Source organism: Diabrotica virgifera, chromosome 3 (assembly GCF_917563875.1).
Source record: "Diabrotica virgifera virgifera chromosome 3, PGI_DIABVI_V3a".
NCBI classification, from domain to species: Eukaryota; Metazoa; Arthropoda; class Insecta; order Coleoptera; family Chrysomelidae; genus Diabrotica; species Diabrotica virgifera.
This window is the reverse complement of record NC_065445.1, coordinates 225,283,405-225,304,645: the sequence shown is the minus strand read 5'-3', so window position 1 is coordinate 225,304,645 and position 21,241 is coordinate 225,283,405. Positions and strand designations below refer to the sequence as shown.

The 21,241-nt window shown below is 32.1% G+C and overlaps 1 protein-coding gene across 1 annotated transcript in view; it reads right to left on the bottom strand.

Moving 5' to 3' along the window:
- Window positions 1-21,241, bottom strand: part of LOC114331236 (cytoplasmic dynein 2 heavy chain 1) — a 410,099-nt gene that overhangs the window by 337,519 nt on the left and 51,339 nt on the right. The window contains exons 7-8 of the mRNA XM_050645881.1: window positions 17,145-17,377; window positions 7,624-7,723 (exon numbers count right to left, since the gene is read on the bottom strand). Of these exons, the coding sequence (XP_050501838.1) occupies window positions 7,624-7,723; window positions 17,145-17,377 (333 nt within the window). The remainder of the gene's footprint in view (window positions 1-7,623; window positions 7,724-17,144; window positions 17,378-21,241) is intronic.

The window sequence follows — 21,241 nt, the reverse complement described above, 5'->3', positions numbered from 1 at the left end:
TATCAAAACAAAGCTTATTATTTGTTTTTTACAAAAGTTTACAGCATCAAAAATAAACGAGTTACACTTAAAAAAAGTTGGCCCCTTTTTTTGGTAAAAAAAATCGTGAAAACCTCCCTCTATTTAGCACCCTAAATGAAATTAATCGTTTGGCTTTACCATCTATTTTAACTGTATGTGTATTGTTTATATGATCTGTAAGTTTGATTGGTTTGAAGTGCTTATTTTTGAAAACATTTGGTTTTATAGTAAAAAAAAAATTTCTAAATATTTTTGAAAAATTTAATTTTTTCAAAATAACTTAAAAATTATTAGTGATAAGAAAAACCTTAAAGAGTAAAAAAATGTAGGATTTGCTATTATAATATGCTAGTTTCATTTTGTTTCTCCGTAAGACAAAAATTGGTTAAGATATGGCTGTTCAAAATTTGCATACACTCGTGATTAGTGACCCATTCAAGCTTTCTCAATTATAACCCTTTCAAAAATAAACACTTTAAACCGGTGAGACTAACAGATCATATAAAAAATAGATAGGTAAGTAAATTGTTTGTAAAGCGGTAGCGATTAATTTCATTTGGGGAGCTAAACACGGCGAGATTTTCATGATTTTTTACAAAAAATAAGAGGGCCAACTTTATTTTGAGCGTAACTCGCTTATTTTTAATGCTAAAACTTTTGTTAACAATTAAAACAAGCTTTTTATAAAAACTTTAAAAAAATTTAAACGTTTTCCCGAAAAGTGCTTATTTTTTCGGCGATTTCACCTTGAAATATTCGATTTGTAATTAGACGAATAAGAACGTATTTTTCATGTGCTACAACTTTGTTTTTATTTGATTGATAGACTTTACTAATACACCATTTTTTGGGTTTTTTATAAGCTACACTTTTGCTAAGAATATTTTTTTCCAAAAAATATTTACTTTTTGAGTTATTTGCGAAAAACCGTCTGAAAACGTAGTTTTTTTGTCGAAAAATTAACATTTTCATTGGCAAATAACACGAAAAGTATTGACTTAAGTAAAAAACTCCATAGAACAAAAGTTACTTAAAATCAGTCAATTTATTCACTTCCGGTCTTATCTTGAACGTATGTTTTTTCACCCCCGAGAAGGGGTGACTGTCACCCCCCAAGTAAAAGCAACCAACGGCACAATTTCAACTTTAAAGTGGAGGGTAAGTAGAACCTAAATCCAAATTTTCATGCAATTCGGAGTTGCCCATGAAAATTACACGGTATCGTCGAATTTCCCGTTCATTTACTGGACTAAGTATCGGAACCAAGCTTTCGTTGGAATTTGGCCATGATGAATAGAGAGGTGATGAGGTGAAACTTTTAGACTTCCCCGTATATTATATCATTCATCATTAGTTTGATTTGCAAGTAATAGAAACCACAAATAGGCGTATCCAGAAACTTGGTCCTATTAGAGGTTTTATGTCTTCGGAAATAAAACTTCAACAAATTCTAACAAATTCTTCTACTTTTATAATCAAAATCGATTTTGTTTGTATAATAGATATTGTTTGAATACTCCAGGGAAGTAAGGTTTTTGTCGGGACACTTGAGCAGCCAGGTTGCAAATGGGTTTTTTGGGTACTATATACCTAATACATTATACATACAAAAATGCCCGTCACAATTCGGACGAAAATTTTAGTTATTAACAAATGAGGGTCAAAAATGGCAGTTTTTTTGTTTAAATCGCTACAGGTAAAAATAGGATAATTAAATATCTTATTTATAGTATTTTCCTTTTAGTAGATGAGCCAATGTTTAAAACGGCAGTTTTTTAATTTTGGTCCGATCATTTGTTGCTTCGAAAATTGCAAAATAAAACTAAAATTTCGAAAATAAAAAATTTGCTATAACTTTCGCGAAAGTGACCTTACGACTTTTATATTTCACAAACAGTTGAGTCGAAGGGTCCAAATACTGCACAAAAAATTATAAGACGATTCGTCAATTAGTTTAAATTTTATTCAATTTGTTTTTCCCAAAGAGCTTTTTTTTGTAATGTTTTTGTTCAGAAAATAATAATTATTTAGAAATTCTGTGAAAACCACATGAAAGAACAATAGTCTTGTTTTCAACTTATTGAAGAAAATCATTAAATAGCAATTTTTGTCACTACGAAAACATTTTACAAAAGTAGAGTCATTTTTGGCTTGAAAACAATTTGAATAGATTTGTTAATATTGACTGTAGAGTAAATTTACCTTGGAATTTCAAAAGCTGGCATTTTTACACAAAATTTAAAAAAAAACTTTTCGCCTATGGTAATTACGGTCAAAGTTAGCCACTTTTATTATTTAATTCACAGTTACTTCAATATACATAAAATTCTCCTGTAGCAGTCAGGGACGTAGCTAGGGGGGGGCGGGCGGGGCGGCTGCCCCGGGCGCCAAAATTGGAGGGGCGCCAAACGGGCAAAAAAGTGAAATTTTTTTCCTAGTTCTCTAAAATATCATGACCGATTGGAGTACATTTGTCTTTGCAAATTTAGTAAAAAACAAACAAAAAACTAAATAATAATATAAATTAGAAATGAAATAGATCTACAAAAATAACAAAGGCAACGTAAACGTATGCCACGCGAGGTGCGAAGTAGCCTTGCCCTTGAGCGGTCGTATGCAGCCTGCATACGACCCTGCATAATGCAGGGTTGTTGACTCTGTGATTTGCGAGTGCGGGTGAGGTTACACGGCTCGCGCACTGCGCACTAACCAGACAGTCTGAGTCTGCCAGTCGTGGTGACACGTTGTGCCACAGTGATTTAAAATATTGATAGTTTTATATTTAAAACCATGTCAAAAAAACCATCAGAAATCTTTTGCCCTGTTATCGTCATGGCTTAATGTTAACGACTCGAGAGGAAAAGGTGAGTAAGATATTTAAATTGTATGGTATTGTAATAAAAACTATTGTATTTTAGTTAATATATACTTTTCTGCATAAGAAGCTTAACAAAACAAAATGTACCGGTAAACTTCCGTTTTTTCATATGATTTTGATTAAATTGATTAAAAAACTACGGTACATCTTGTTATTCAATTGGTATATTCGAGTTTAAAAATAAACACAAAATTATTAAATATTTCAATTTTAAGTTGTTTATTTTAATTTTTTTCAGATGATGGAAGCTGCAATACAAGTGATATGTGTAAGGAACAACCGGAAGCGGTTCAAGAGGAATGTTTAACCGAGGTGGAGGCTGCCAGTTCGATGGAAGTAGACGAACTAGAAGATCTCCCATGTATAGCAATATCATTACAAGGTGATGAAGGCGAAAATGATGCAGATAGTGTTATCCAACGGTGCACTAAGACTGTTGAGGATGACGTTCCTACAGCTCTGACAATGGATGTAGCGCAAGGTGAGCATACAACTCATTTTGATATAGAATTTAAAGATCCGGGAACATGGCCTACAGCTTTATCGGATACAGAAAGGTGCTTCATAGTATCAGGCTTATCAAAGGAAGAAAGTGTAGAGCCTGATTTAAGTAACACCTTAAGAGATGGTAGAAAACTAACCAAAGACTGGTTTACAAAAACTTTGTCCGGTGGCCAGAAGATCCACCGCACATGGTTAGCATACAGCAAATCAAAAAATGCCTTATTTTGCATTCCATGTAAAAAATTTTCCCGCTCTAACTCAGAACAAAATATTTCTGCTTTGGCTAAAGAGCAGGGTTTAACTCAGTGGAAAAAATTTAATGAACGAATTCCTGAGCATGAAAATTCACTCATTCACAAAAAGTGTTTTTGCTCATGGAAATCATTGCAGTCATCATTAAATAAAGGTACTGGAATTGATAGAGAGCTACAAGACAAGATAGCGCTTGAGGAAGCGCACTGGAGAGGGGTCCTGTATGCTATCATTGATGTTATCATAAATTTAGCTAAACAAGGTAGCCCGTTACGGGGTTCTAATTCTAATGAAAGCCTGGAATTTGGGGACCCTAGATGTGGTAGGTTCTTAAATACTATAGAGTTAGTGTCTCATTATCATCCCCAGTTAAGAGAGCATATTACTCGCCATAAAAAAGGGCAAGTGAGCTACTTTTCTCCTCAGATACAGAACGAGTTTTTGGATATAATTGCTGGGAAAATCAGAGAGCACATATTTTCAGAAATAAAAGCTTCAAAATATTATTCAATAATGTTTGACTGTACACCAGATATTAGTCATTTAGAACAAATGTCTCAAGTTCTACGTTATGTAAAGATCACAGAAGAGGGTCCGGAAGTTGTGGAAAGTTTCATTGGTTTTATAACAGTTAGTGAAAAAAGTGGTTTGGCTCTGTCTGAAAAAATATTGGACAAAATACAAACTGATGGTTTAGATATAAAAAACTGTAGAGGGCAATGTTATGATAACGGATCAAACATGGCCGGCAAGTATAAGGGTGTTCAAGCTAGAATCCTAGAAGAAAGCTCTCTGGCCTTATTTGTGCCATGTGTTGCGCACTCCCTTAACTTGGTTGGTGCAAATGCTGCTAGCTTGTCAGTAGAGGCACAGACCTACTTCGGCACTCTTAATTGTCTGCACAATTTCTTTGCTTCCTCCACCAATAGATGGGAGGTTTTATCTAAACATGTCCCTCTATCTCTAAAACTACAGAGTAATACAAGATGGTCGACGAAGAAGGAAGCTGTGACTGTTGTGTATAAGCACTTAGAAAAAGTTGTAGATGCCCTCAATGAACTAAAATCCAGTACAATAACAACACCTGAAACGAAAACAGAAGCGAACTATCACCTAAAAAATGTTAGTACGTTTGAGTTTGTTGTTCTCTCCTGTTTTTGGTATAAACAATTATGCCGCATTGACATCGTCAACAAGCTTCTTCAAAAGGAGGACATCACTGTAGATAGATTGGCAAGACACATCGGTCGATTGATCACAGAATTTGAAGCTCAACGGTCAATTTGTTCAGCTGATGCAGTGAAGGAGGCTAAAGATATTTCAGCAAAGATCAACATATATCCACACTTCAAAGAAGTACGCAAGCGGAAAAAGAAGCGGATGTTTGACGAAAAAGCAGAAGATGAATCAAACGAACTATCAGAGGAAAAAAAGTTTGAGCTCTTAACTATACAAATTATAGACAGGATTCTTTCTGAACTGCGACAAAGATTTGAAGCCATCCAAAATGCGAATGTTTTATTTGGTTTCTTAAATGGGGCTAAATTTGAACAAATGTCTGAAAAGGAGTTAAAGACCCATGCTAACGAACTGGCTGTTACCTACAAGGATGATTTGGATCAGAGTGAGTTGGAAGTAGAAGTGGAAAGCTTCAAGTACCATGCATTGGATTTAAGCTCTAACATGAAAAAGGCTACTCCACTCGACCTTTTGGTTTATATTTGCCAAAACGGTCTCCATGATGCCTATCCCAATATAACCACAGCTTTGAAACTTTTTCTTACAATTCCCGATTCAGTCGCATCAAATGAAAGAAGTTTTAGTAAACTGAAGATAATAAAAAACTACATCAGGAACTTGACAGGACAACAACGACTAACCAACTTGGCCATCATATCAATAGAGCACAAAATAGCTTCAGCAATATCTTTTGATGACATTGTTAAAACGTTTGCAGCAAAAAAAGCCCGAAAAGCTTCATTTTAAAGTTTGTTTAGGGCTTTCATTTTGTACAAAAATGTAATTATCATCTATTTAAGAAATTAAATAATTATTATTTAATATCTTACATTGAGCAATTATTTACCATACCTTTCTCCTTTTAGACGAAGACTTCATAAATAATTGTGAAAAAAAGCAATTTATTACTTTTTTGTGGTTCATTGGTATTTAGGGTGGTTGAGTCTTTGTATGACTCATGAGGCATCTGGCCGGGGGGGGGGGGCGCCAAAGTCATTTCTTGCCCCGGGTGAAATACGGCCTACTTACGTCCCTGGTAGCAGTGTTAGTTACCATACTACTCCGAAACGGCTTGGTCAATTTTTATGAAATTTTACAAGTGTATCCTATGGGACTGAGGATAGGTTTTAATCTATTCTTCATATCCATAAGTTATAAGGGGGGTTGCCCCCCTGACATTTTCTTTTATTTTTTTGGACAAAATTGTCTATCGTAATTTTATATGATGTAGGATTAAAAAATACATACAACCCTTAATTTACACTTTTCCATCACCAACCCCTATTTGTTAATACCCATCTATATATTTACATCTATAAAATTCTCCTGTCACAGTGTTAGTTGTCATACTCCTCCGAGACCGCTTGACCGATTTTTATGAAATTATACATGTGTATTCGGTAGGTCTTAGAATCGGTCGTAATCTATTTTTCATATCCCTGAGTGATAAGGGTAACTCCCCCTAACATTTTGAAATGTTAGGTGGGGTTTTACGTACATAACGTACTCTACAAGACTACGAGTACATACAATTTAAAAAAATTATGATTAAAATCCATCAACAAGCTCTGGAGATTTTAATCGCAGCATATGTTTAAAGAATCAATTTAATTTTTTGAGTGTACGGATTTTAATAATTCATTTCCACCGACCACAAATCGATTTCGTTAGAACGTTATTTTTAAAGCTTTATTAACAACTCTGTTGAAGTTTAAAGATTACTCAAACTTTTAGACATAAACTATATATCTTTATCTTCGAAATGGCGCTAGTTGGGTTGCTTAATTGTTGTAAACAAAGTAGCTGTAAATTAAATAAAAAAAGTGGCTAACTTTGACTGTAATTAACTTAGGCGCAAATTGTTTTTTTCAAAATTGGTATAAAAATACCAGCTTTTTAAATCCAAAAGTAGTTTTAATCTACAGTCAATATTAGCAAAGTTATTCAAATTGTTTATGAACTAAAAATGACCCTACTTTAGTAAAATGTTTTCGGAATGATAGAAATGACTTTTTAATAATTTTTTTTTAATATTTTGAAATCATGACTTTTCTTCTTTCATGTGGTTTTCACAGAATTGTTATTACATTACTATTTTCTGAACAATATTATTGCGAAAAAAAAGCTCATTGGGATAAACAAATTGAATAAAATTTAAACTAATTGACGAATCGTCTTAAAATTTTTTGTGCATTATGTAGACTGTTTGTCTCAACTTTTCAAGCAATATGAAAGTCTTAAGGTCATTTTCACAAAAGTTATAGCAATTTTTTTATTTTCGAAATTTTAGTCCTATTTTGCAATTTCTGAAGCAACAAATGATCGAACCGAAATTTAAAAACTGCCATTTTAAACCTTGGCTCTTCTACTATGAGAATAACAGTATAAATAAGATATTTAATTACCCTATTTTTACCCGTAGCGATTTAAACGAAAAAGCTGCCATTTTTGATACTTATTTGTTAATAACTAAATTTCTCGTCGGAACTGTGACGGGCATTTTTGTATGTATAATGTATTAGGTATATAGTACCCAAAAAAACCCATTTGCAACCTGGCTGCTTAAGTGTCCCGAACATGGTATATTTTTGCCTTATTTCTCTGGAGTATGAAATTTATGTTTTTATGGACAGGTTTTATGTCTTCGGAAATAAAACTTCTAACAAATTCTTCTACTTATATAATCAAGATCGATTTTGTTTGTACAATAGACATTGTTTAAAATTTACCTTGAAAACATTTCATCATATCTTGGGTTTTAAGTTCAGCCTGTTCCTGGTTTGTTAGAAGCTTTGTTAATTGTTTGTGTAAAGCCCTAATCTCAAGTACCTAAAATGATAATGTGTTATTTACTTTTATTTTAAACTAAATCATAATAGTAAGAAAAGAACCAGATCATACGCAAAAATATCATGTAAATATTTACAGCTGGTTCCTAAAAAAACTGATACGACTCTTAGTAAGGTTTGATCATTTTTAGCAGTGTATTTGATTGGTCTAACATTATTTTATATTTATTATGACAGTCAAATAATAAAATAAACAAACAAAGAACAAACAACAAACAACTGATTACATATGAAGACTACACGGGGAAAACGGTGTAAGTCAATTTTTAAAATTTTTGGAAAACGCGATTTTTAGATTCAAAACTTCATAATTCATAAATAAACATGCTAAAACACTGTTCTATTGAGTATTTGACAACTCATATATACAGAGTATGATATTATAAAACTGAAATTGTCATGTACAGTAGGTAACAAGAGAAATTAAAAAAAAACAACCAAAGGTCTGGAGAAAAAAGGCAAAAACGCTGTAATTGACAAAATATAATATTAATTCAAAGAAAGAAAAAAATAAACAGAACTAGACTTGTTTAACTTAACTAAAGTTAAAAACATTAATATTATCTGTTAAATGAATTAATAACATTGTAAAATTCGTAAGATAAAAATAAGTCATGTTTTTTGTCATGTTTGAGCTGATCAAAATACATTCTTCCGTTTTCTGAACAAACTTTTTTTTAACAAAATTTTTCTGAACAAAACGTAATTCGCTGTAAACGCTGTTTTTCTATATACTTCATAGCACACTGCTGTATTGGGATGTTTCTAAAGGAACATTTTGTACATCTTTTTAATGTTTAGTTCCTCTGGAAGGTACTTCTTGCTAGAATTTTTTAGGCTGTAGTGACTCATGCGCCCTTTGAATGATTTTATGTGATTTAAAATTAGCTGCATAGATTCTTCAGACATTTTATTTTTTTTTTTTTGACAAACCTGAACGTCTTTTGCAGGTGATGTATGCCCCTCATCATTAGTTACCGCAAGGCGAATTCTGTAATAAAAAGAGCCATCTCTTACATTGTAATTCTCTTCGTCTTTTCTTAGCCTTCTTTGAGTTACAGGAAGTATAGATATTAGACCACCCAAATACACACTTTGCTCGTCCCAATTTAGCATATAAATAAAATTACGAATAATTGTATTTGTTCAACCGATATATTTTCAAAACACTGATAACGTTTGCAACGGCAGTCCTCGCCTGTTTCGTTAGTTTGCACTTTTAGCGCTTTAGCTACATCACCTATTCGCCCAAAACTTTTTCGTTTTCTTGTAGTTTTTGACTGTAAAGCCTCTTCAATTTCACAAACTTACTAAACGTTAAAAAATAAACTGTGATTATGATAATAATGATACTAAAATAAACAACTTGTATGAATGCTGAACACTGACTGTGGTTTTCCGTTGTAAATTATCCCTACGGACAGGCCCATTGAGCACCTAAATCTGACTTACAGCATTGTTGCCTAGTTTAACCTTGACTTACAGCGCTCTTCCATTGTACAGCATTTTTTATTCGTTTGTAACGTTTGACTTATTGCACTTTTATTTTGTTTGATATTCATGGATTGTACTACGTGTATACAAGTATCGAAACATGTATTCATCAACAAATCGATAAAAATTGACTTACAACGTTTTTCCCCTGTAGTCTTCATATGTTAATCAACGAACTGTCAATACTGATGGAATCGCCCCGTCCCATTCAAAGAGTGAAGCGAGATTGCGGCCAACATACAAGAGAGAGATCCTAGAGAGACAGAGAATTTGTCAGGTAAAATTTGCTACAACTACAACCGTACCTGACTAGCACTAATATTAATTTGTTTGTTTACGAAAAATGGCGATTATCTTCCCTCCTTCACCTGACTATTTTCTATCTCATCCGGGCCGCATTAAATTCTATCAGTATTGACAGTTCGTTGATGTTAACTCATAAATTTCAATAATTATTAAGGTCTAAATTTTGATACTACATATTTTGAATTGGTGCATTTTATAAATAGTACCTATATAAATGATATTTTTTACATAAAATAGGATTGTTGCTATTATTTTTATTATTACTGGAATAAAACCAAGGACTTAACTCAACAATATATTAAAGCAAGAAGTACAACATAATTACTTTTCCCGGAAACTGCGACACAATTCTTGCAGTTTTCGCATCTTCAAAACGATTCTCTTCTAATCTCTCCAAACGCGTACGATCTTAATGAGCGGTAGATATTTTTGGTCTTGCAGAACCTTGCTTTCTTTCGAGAGTTTCTTGTTCTCTCCATCTTTTATTAATATTAAAAACTGTTGTTCTGCTTACGTTAAAATGGTTCGCTACGGCAGATAGTGACCAACCATCTTCTAATTTCTTTACAATTCTTGCTTTTAGTTCTTTGCTAGAACGTGGAGCCATTTTTTAAGGTTGAACAGAATAAGTTATCTGACAAATTTTAAGATTTGGCAGTGACAGTGGCAGTATGTAAATAATAAGTATTTATTCTTCAAACTACACTGCTCAATTTTCTACAAAATACGCTTTGAGTCGTATCAGTTTCTTTAGGAACCAGCTGTACCTCTTTCCTTTTTATTTTGGATTACTTTAAAATTTTGTTCTTGTGACCACCATTAATACACAAATTTTTAAAAATGTTTAAAAGAAAATGTATAAAACATTATAAAAAAAAAACAATTTGTTGTTTACTTGGAAATATACAGTATGGTGGAAATGTAAGTAATAAATTCGATATTTCGGAAGCCGACCACTAAGGAAAAATCCTGAAACAGGCGTGATGATTAGGCGTGATGACTGAAACAAGGAGTGATGACGTAACCGATGATTTTTTTAAATGAGAGTAAGGGTCATATGCTAGCTCAATTCAAAAGTTGTTCAATTATCTATTCATTAATAGAAACATTAATAAATATAATAATTTATAAAGGGTGTCCAAAAAATATGTTTGAAATTAAATTAGTTTACATAAAAAGAAGAATGTATGCAATTTAATTAATTCAAATTATATTTTACTGCTGTCAGAAAACAGAAGAAAATGTTTATTTCATAAATAGACATTGGTTTTCGCTTAAACTCAATATTCAAACTGCCATCCACCAGTCTCTTGGCAGTTTTAGCATTTAATTTAACGAAAACAGTGTTTATTTCTCAAATAAACATTATTTTTTTGTTGTCTGACAACGGTAAAAAACTTGTATTTTAAATTAAATAAATTACATACTTGCATTCTTCTTTTTGTGCCAATTAATTTAATTGAAAAATAATTGACACCCTGCATAAATAATTATGTTAAATATGTATAATAAAAATAAAAATGAATATCTATTTTCATTTTGTTGCAACACGAAGCCAAAGCAGTCTTATATTTCAGTTCTTTTAGAAAGCGCTAATAGGCCAATCAAGTTAGGTTTTTACTAGACATAACGGAAAAGACGAGGTTTGACAGTTGAAATGTGTAGTATGAGATATTACAAAAAGACTACCATCTTTGGATTCATCAATTTTTTAGTGGAACATTTTTTAAACAAACAATCAAAACGTCAAACTTAGTTTTTTACTCATAACTTAAAAACTTGTTTATTTAGAAATTTAACGTCCACAGGTAACTTTCTCAGAAAAAAAGTTACATCGAATGAGATACGCTAAATAAAAATCGGTTAATAAACAAAAAAGTTATTGCAAAACGGATGACAAAATCACTGTTTTTGAATATAGTTAATAACAATTTTATTGTTTGTTAAAATACGTTTTAATATACCCAAAATTGAGGGCACTATGGTGTTTGAATGGTGTGCAAAAAATGGTCCAGATCTGTTAAATAGTTTTCGTAAAATTGAATTTGTTTATAAAATTTTTTGAAAAACGGGCTAATTTCTGAGTCTGGTCCAGTTAATATGGCTGAATGTATCTCAATAATCCGGGGCTCATTTCCTTCGTTAAGATGTATACTAACAGCTTATGAAAAAAAAAAGTAAAAAAAAATTACATATACGTACACAAAATTATTTGTTAATAAATAGCAGTTTTTAAGCTTATAAACAATTACAATAATTTCGTAGAAATTAGATCAAATTAAATGGCAATAAAAAATACGGAAAGCTGGTTAAAATACACAACTTTCAAAAAAAAAATTTAGGTCCTACGACCCTTGGGGTCTGAGATAGCCCCTTTTTTTGAAAAAATCACTATTACGTTAATTAACAACACTAAGAGCTGAAATTAACCAATCTTTTATAAGAAAAGTCAAAGTTTTTAACAAAGTTTTTAGTAAGAAAAAATGTTAAAAATTGTTTAAATAGGAGTGTTATAAACACAGAGTATTTTGCGTTCCGACTAAAGTAAAAAATAGCGGGCGTAGTCGACTGACTGAATAGTGGGCGCGGTTGGCGACCGGCATGCGGCAGCAACTATTAAAATTACGTTATCCCGACCACAAAAATCCACTTTAAGGTGAATGACAAATTTTTGTCATTCCTTATGTTTTCGAGGTCTCTGAATCCGAATATGGAGTTATTTTTTTTCTAGAATTAGTGGAACATGTTCAAAAATCAAATTTTATGCAAAAATGCGAAAAATTAATCTTGATGATTTTTCAATTTTAACTCACTGTATTTTTGGTCGTTGTAAATATTTCCTTTTGAAAATTTTACTGTGTTATCTTTGAAGCATTTAGATAACAATGAGATTTGTCCAAAATGACTCAACACGTTAAAAGAGAAGTTGTTAATTTTTAAACATTTTGTCGTCAGATTTCGTTTGTTTCATGTTTACTTAAAAAAGTTGAGTGACAAACTTTTTAGTTTATAATTTTAATTAACACAGAAATAAAATATAATTTATGAAGAAGTTTTCCAAAAAAATTGAATTTAAAATATGCAATAGGAAAAATGTTATGTGACTTTATAGACGAGCGGCACACCCCAAAAAAAGCTTATTTCTCGAGATACTGATATAAATTTTGGTCATACTTTATATTTTTGATGGTGCTCAAAACTAAAATTAGGGTTGTTTTGAATTTTACTTGGGGGAACATTATCAAAATCGCAAATTTACCCTAAAAATAAAAAAAAAATCCGGTTTTTTGAGTTTAATTTGCTACAACTCTGTTCCATTGTAATATTTTTTTCTGATATTTTTATAGTATATATTTCTCACCTTTCTGAAGACAATGGGACCTGCTTCAATATTTCTGTCTTGCCATAAAGAAAGTTATAAAATGTTTGAAGTAAAAGGTGCAGATTCTTGAATTGCAAAGTTTAATCGCAAAAGTTGAGTAACAAAATTTGAAATTTAGCTGTTTAATTAGTTTTAAAATCTAGAGTACAGAGAACGAAATGTTTTATAGAAAAAAAAAAAATGGTGTAACTTTTAATTTTAAGAAAAACGTGATTTCCTCTTTTTTTATTTTTAGGGTAAAATTGCGATTTTGACAATGTTTCCCCATCTAAAATTCAAAATAAAATTCATTTTCGTTTTCAGCACCATAAAAAGTATAAAGTAAGACCAAAATTAGCCATTCACCACATCGTGGTTGATATCTCGAGAAATGAGCGTTTTTTTTGGGGGGAGTACCACGTATCACTCGTCTATAAGGTCGCGTAACTTTTTTTCTGTTATATTTTGACTTTGTGGCCCTTTTATTGTTATTTTTTAAATTTATTTATTTAAAATATAATTTTACTAAATAAATGTGCAACATAATAATATTCATAAAATTCAAGTTTCTACCAAAATATATAAATATAATATTAAGCTTCAAATCCGGTACACTGTCAATGTTAAAAATGGGCTGCAACGGTCTAGCGCTAGCGAATGCTAGTCCGCGAATTTATTCTCATTCGGCTGCGCCCATCATTTTTTTTTACTTTAGTCGGAACGCAAAATACTCTTTCTTTATAACAGTACTGTTTAAACAATTTTTAACATTTTTTCTTGCAAAAAACTTTTTTAAAAACTTTGACTTTTCTTATAAAAGATTGGTTAATTTCAGATCTTAGTGTTGTTAATTAACGTAACAGTGATTTTTTCAAAAAAAGGGGCTATCTCAGACCCCAAGGGTTGTAGGACCTAAAAAATTTTTTTAGAAGTTGTGTATTTTAACCAGCTTTCAGTATTTATATTGCCATTTAATTTGATCTAATTTCTACGAAATTATTGTAATTGTTTATAAGCTTAAAAACTGCTATTTATTAACAAATAATTTTGTGTACGTACATGTAATTTTTTTAACTTTTTTTTTCATAGGGTATTAGTATACATCTTAACGAAGGAAATGAGTCCCTGATTATTGAGATACATTCAGCCATATTAACTAGACCAGCCTCAGAACTTAGCTCGTTTTTCAAAAAAATTTATAAACAAATTAAATTTTGCAAAAACTATTTAACAGATCTAGACCATTTTTTGCACACCATTCAAACACCATAATTCCCTCAAGTTTAGGTATATTTAAATATATTTTAATAAACAATAAAATTGTTATTAACAATATTCAAAAACAGTGATTTTGTCGTCCGTTTTGCAATAACTTTTTTGTTTATTAACCGATTTTAATTTCGTGTATCTCATTCGATGTATCTTTTTTTTCTGAAAAAGTTACCTGTGGACGTCAAATTTCTAAATAAACAAGTTTTTAAGTTATGAGCCAAAAACTAAGTTTGGAGTTTTGATTGTTTATTTAAAAAATGTTCCACTAAAAAATTGGTGAATCCCAAGATGGTAGCCTTTTTGTAATATCTCATACTACACATTTCAACTGTCAAACCTCGTCTTTTCAAGTATGTCGAAAAACGGCTTATTTTTTACTAACTTGATTGGTCTATAAAAGCACTCTGGCCGAACGGTTATAAAACTCGTTAGTTTTTCATCAGAGAATGCATATGTAGCTATCTCTAAACCAAACTGAAATAATCCAGATGACCAGCCTCGAATTGCAACTAACAAAATGGCCTGGGTGTCATAGCGACATCTACTAGATACAAGTCAAAGTTTTCAATTTAATAAAATTTTAAATAGGTAATATTAAATCAAAAATTTTATTGGAACCATTTTTCTTGTAACACCTCCGTGGCTTCTCAAAATGCAAGCCAAGTGAATGCTGGAGCAAAAGAAGATAAGGGAATTCTATAATTTTCATTTTACATCCCATCTGTCCAGCTCGGAAAAATTCCAACGAAATTTGTTAATGAAATCTGTTAACGAATTATGTTAATGTATATGTTACAGTTCAAGTTGATTCTCAGTTAGAGTTGACTCCAACTAGTTGGAGTCAACTCCAACTGAAACGAGCAGTAAAAGTTGATTTTAAAAATTTAAATCAACTTTTACTAGTTGGAGTTGACTCTTCCTGGATCGATTCAGTAAATGTTGATTATACGAGAATCTCAAGTGCATTTTTGATGAGTGTGCATTTCTTTGTTTTGACCGTTTCAACTACTTATTAGTCTAGTCTGTAACGTCGCCCCCGTTAGGTAAATTTTTCTGATTCGATTTTTTGCACAAACTTACTCAAAGAAATACATCATCCGTATAACAATCCTTATAATAAATACACAGGGTGTCACGCGGTACCGCGGTCGAAAAATTGTTTAACCAATTTTTGTTAACCAAATTCACAAAAATAATTTTTATCTACTCTATCTCATATTATGTAAAGCAGCGGTTCTCAATCTGTGGTACATGTACCACCGGTGGTACATATCATTATTTGCGGTGGTACACAAAACACACAAAAACTTAAAATAGTAGCATATAGTAAGTCTTGATTATACAATACAATCTAAAAATATAGAAATATAATTAAAGAAACTTTAGTTAGATGGTACATGACTCAAAAAGATTGAAAACAGCTGATGTAAAGGTTTTATTGTGTGAAAAGTGTAAACATAGATAGCAGTACATGAAGGGTTTAAAGTGTGTCTGAAGTAACAATCTATTTTGTATGAATATAATTGCGAAACACTACAGAATTTTACTTTTTGACATAAATTTTATTAATAATAACATAAATTTTGTTCAATATTTTTAATAATTAAAGTAAATAAATTTGAATTTCACTCAAATAAATAATCGATTGCTGCTATTGACCACTTACATTCAATCTCGGTTAATTTGATTAATAATCGCGGCAGGTAAAGTAACATTCTTCTTTCAATACAACAAAGTGTTACTTTACTGCCGAAAATGAGGGCAAATCAGTACAATAATGAATGACTTTAGTGCAGTCAGAAACTAAAAAAAATCAAAGATTAAAGCTACCTCTATAAGATCCTGAAGAAATTTTTATCATTATTTCATTAATAAGATATTATGAGCGCTAAGCGTGTATTGAGGCGGCCGTCAATGTGAGTGCGAGTGAGATTCACCATTGGACGGCCGGAATGGTGCATCTCTTTAGCACTCACCATTGATGGCCGCCTAATACGCACTTAGTGCTCATTGTTAATAATTATAGATAAAGCTTAGTAATAAAATAGTGACAAAAAATTTTTGCTGGATCTTGTAGAGGGGGCTATAAACTTTGATTTAGTCACTTTTTGACTTTCATAATAATGGATTTTAACCGAGTTATTAAGCTTTGAAAATGGCTATTTTCGCATTTTTCAAATTTTAAATCGCGTATAACTCGACAACAATCAATTTTAGAGAAAAATCACAAAATACCTTTTTTTGCTCAGAATAACCCAAATGATCTAAAAAAAATTACTCGAAGTGAAAAAATTATTTTTGTGAATTTGTCTAAAAAAAATTGTTTAAACAATTTATCCATCAAGGTACTGCCTGGCACCCAGTAGATTTGTTATAAGGACCTCTTTTTTAGTAAGTTTGTGCAAAAAATTCGAATCGGAGTAATTTACCTAACGGGGGCTACGATACAGCCTAGACTAATTTGAACATATTCAGTAACATTTAATTTCTAGAATCGGCTGTTTGTGTGAATCAGAATCAACTTTTACTAAATGGCATTGGGAAGAGTATACTTTTCCTAGTTGGAGTCTACTTTTACTAGTAAATGTTGAATATAAATCTTCATTTTATATTTATAATCAACTTTTACTGAAACCAGCCGTTAGAGTTGACTCCAACTAGTTGGAGTCAACTCCAACTGGATAATCAACTTGAACTGTAACATATGTTTTACTATATAAAACATGTAATAACCGTTTAAATGAGCTGACACACGGCCCCTATTCTCGTTTAAAAAAAATCGTTGAGTACGTCATCACGCCCAGAGCAATGACGTCACTAGTATGATATCTATGTCAAAAAATCATAATTAAAAAATAAAAATCGACCTCTTTCGGTATCTTTCCTTAAAGTAGCCGGCTTACGAAATAACGAATTGATTCCTTTCATTTGTACCGTACCTGCCGTATGGGAGTAAACCAGTATGTACCTTTTTTAAGACGCCAAGCATATCTACAAGTTCTGTTGGTTGATACACTTTATCCTTCCATGGATTCAAACCATAATTTGGCCAAAATATTTCTGTCAGCTGTTTGCAACTTGTCAACCACTTTTCATCTATTCCGATTTCTTGTGTCAAAGCTTCTGATATCTCTGAATATTCAGATGTCCATAAGTTGTAGCGTTTTAATTTAGCAATATTGTATTTTTGCACATCGGACGCTAGAAATCATTTATAATTATTATTCTGCAAGAGAGAGAAGGTTAGAATTATATTTATATCAAAGTCGTCAGGCAAACTCTTTAAAATACATTAATAAATTTAGAATACCCATTATGTTATAATTATAATCATTCTCACGAACAGACAAAGAGATATCAAGATTGTTTAAAAAGTATTTACACTAATAACAAACTGAATTGTTAAGGATATTGAAAAGGCCAGAATACAATTGCGACGATGGTTCCCACTATAATCCAGTCTCGATAAAGGGTCTTTGAAGCTATGTGCACAATTGCATCGGCAGCAGATTTAATCCACAGAGCACGCTAATCATTACGTGTAGTTGCCATAAAGATATTTCGCTCATCCTTAATCTTAAGCTTATCGCAAAGTCATTTGTATTTGAATGAAATTTCAGCCAAAAACCAAACTAACGCAAATTGTCTTCGAAAGGAATATAGGTATGTACTAAAAATAATAAAACAATATGAAAAAAAAAAATTAAGAAACGCTTTTATTTAGTTATGACTGACAAAGTTAAAATATAAAAAAATCAACTAAAAAGCAAAAAATAAAAAAAATCAAACTCAACGGATTATTCGAAAAAAACGTTCGTTAAAAAAATGAAAAAATCTAACACATTCGTTAAAGAAAAGCGTGGGGCGAAAACCGTTTATTCGATGAACACGCGCCCCACGCTTTTCTTTAACGAATGTGTTAGATTTTTTCATTTTTTTAACGAACGTTTTTTTTAGAATAATCCGTCTAGTTTGATTTTTTTTATTTTTTGCTTTTTAGTTGATTTTTTATATTTTAACTTTTAGTCAGTCATAACTAAATAAAAGCGTTTCTTAAAAAAATTTTTCATATTGTTTTATTTTTTACTTTTTAGTCTTACACTTTTCAAAAATATATCGTCATCTTTAAAAAAAGGATGTAGGTATATTATGACAGATACCTTTTTTGCATTTATTTTAACTTTTGATACATACATTGTACATTTTCTGTAATTTCTTCATACATTTCTTAAATCAAAATCATTATTTGCGACTATTACAGTTTTCGCAGTATTTCCATCTCTTGTAATACTTTACTATTGTACGGTGTAGAAGCTGTTAATTTCTCGCAATGCAGTTCTTCGATGCGCAAGCCGTCTAAAGGTACGTATCCATACAAGGGTAAACCTCGCTCGGTGTAATAGCTCTACTTAGTGGATACGTCGGTGATCGCCGCTTGGCGCGTACACTCTTCGTTCCAACTGGTTTGCGGTTTATATGTAAGGGAGAGGCATACTGTATCCATTTCAGCAGCTACACCGAGCGGGGTTTACCCTTGTATGGATACGTACCTTAATGATCGCACTCGGCTCAATAAAACGTAAGCTTTGCAGGCTTAATGCAGGCTTTTAAGCCTGTCCTTACGCAAACACTTTCGGGCCCAAGTTCACGACCGCGCAGCGTAGTCAACAGTCGAACCTTGCGTTTTATGGACAGTCGAAGCCCACGACAATACTAAGGGCAGAATTGGTCCCTCTGCGGTGCCATACCTTTTTTTCGCTGAAAACTGGATAGAAAGCGGACAGAAACTGGAGAAATTTGAAACTATATTGTTTATATTCGAAGCATAACGTAAACAAATAACGTAAAAAGTGAAATTATGTATAGTTCATATAATTAGCTACAATCTGTAAAAGCTTCAAGTTTCTACATTGTAAAAAACAAGAGAATTTAAGCATTTTCCATTAAAATCGTTTTTTTTTAAACAATTCATAAACATAACAAAAAAAAATTATCGACTATTCGTGTATTGTTCCCGCGAATTCATATGTCTGCAAAATTTCACTCATTTCCATTGAAGAAAAGGCAGTCAAATTAACGTCTAAAGATTTGACGCAAATGATTGAACTAAATAAAAGCGTTTAATAATAATAATGGGCACCATCTGTGAGAATGATATTTGTAGGCGTTATAACTTCTAATTATATGAGAATTATAAAGAAATAAACGATTTTAGAACAAGTACATAGAAAACTAAAATTCTATCAGTCAGAAAAACAGACTGGATTTCGATCGGGACACAGAACCAACAACCATTTGCAATGCCTTAAAACTCTGGTTAAAAAGTCCATCGAATATAATAGACCACTTGCTCTTATTTTCGTCGACTTCCACAAAGTATCTGACAAAGTGGAAACAGTTGCTATCTACAAGTACTATCAGGATGCTCAATAGACGAAAATGCGACAACAACTGTTAACCTCCATTGCATGACAGAAGATAAAAATTGGCAGATGAGTGCGGCAAGGAGATGCCTTGTCGCCAAAACTAGTTATAACAGTTATGAAGTACCAACTTAAGCGACTATGGTGGGAATCAAAGGGTATTAGTAACGGCAGAAAATGACCGACAGGAGACAGGTCAGAGAAAGGTCAATTGGAAAATGACAAGAAGAAGGGAACAGTATGAAGGATGTGGCACAATGGTGAAGGATGCTGCTCTCGAACCTAAAGAATTGGGTGGACTGTGGTCGCAGGCGACTGGATTATTTTCTAACGCAGGTGCTCACAGGACACGGGTGTTTTAAAGCCTACCTCTCTAGGTTCGGAAAGGCTGACACTGATTAATGCCTATATTTCAGACACCCGGACACTGTTCCACACATTATACGATGCTAGAATACAACAGATGGATAATAAAAATGAACAGAATGGAAAGGGAGACAGGTGAAAATTTTGTGACAGTGAGAAGAATGATTGAAAATAAATGGGGTTGGACTAGTATACACAAGTATGGCCGTGCAGTGATCAAAAAGAAAGAAGAGAAGGAAAAACAGATGTACCAACGACGAAGGTAGGAAATATATTGTAAGTAGAAGGTAGGGGGAATAAGTTTTGATAGGAGGCGAATTAGTGAGTTAAATTGTGTGAGACATCGACAGATTGGGGGAATGAAGATAAAGAAACAAACAAAACGGGAAAAGGGTGGGCATCCTTGCTGACAGTCTGTGGTTAAATGAAGGTAAAGTGAGAGGACATTTTAAAGTACCTCGGGAACTATCCCTGGGACTACGAAGAATGAATTCTACCCGAACATCAGTCAGGCGGCGTTCTGGACTAAGATGTCTTTTGAAAATGCCAGACCCTCCTCTTTAAAGATGAAAAAAAAACCTTCAATGACTGCAATAAATAAATATACATTTTCTTATTATATACTAGACCAGGACGGATCTGTGAAAAAACGTCTATTTTTGGATGTGCGAGGTGGCATTCCGATTTTTGTAGATAAAGTTAGGTGACACCTTCAGTAATAATAATTGACTTATGCACCTTCTCAAATATGCTCGGAACAGTAATAAAAAAATTAAAATATTTAAAAATTTCGAAAAAAATCGATTTTTTTTTCTACTTTTTTGCTTATAACTTTAAAAGGATTCATTTTAGAACAAAGTCGTAGGGAAATAAAATAAAGATAATTGAATTTTGTATAATAAACGAGTGGTTAAAAATGTCTTAAAATATTACCCTTTCTGCAAAATAGCAAGAAATATAAAACAAGGGGGCAAAATAAGCCTGTTTTTTTTTCAATGGTTGTCAACTACTTTGGTTGCACTTAGAACTTTCGTAATTTGCTTAGAAAATTATTACAACATACTTAAATCGTCCACCAGATTTCATTAAAATCGACCTGATAGATTTTGCAGAATAATTTTGCAGTCTAATTTTTTAAAAACTTTCTGAAGAGAAAGTACACGATTTAGAAGTTTGCTAATTTTTTTACATATAAAGAGGTTCTCTACTAAGTCTGGATCCCGCGTATGAAAAAAAAGTTGATTAATAGCAAGCTGAAAATTTGTTAATAACTTAA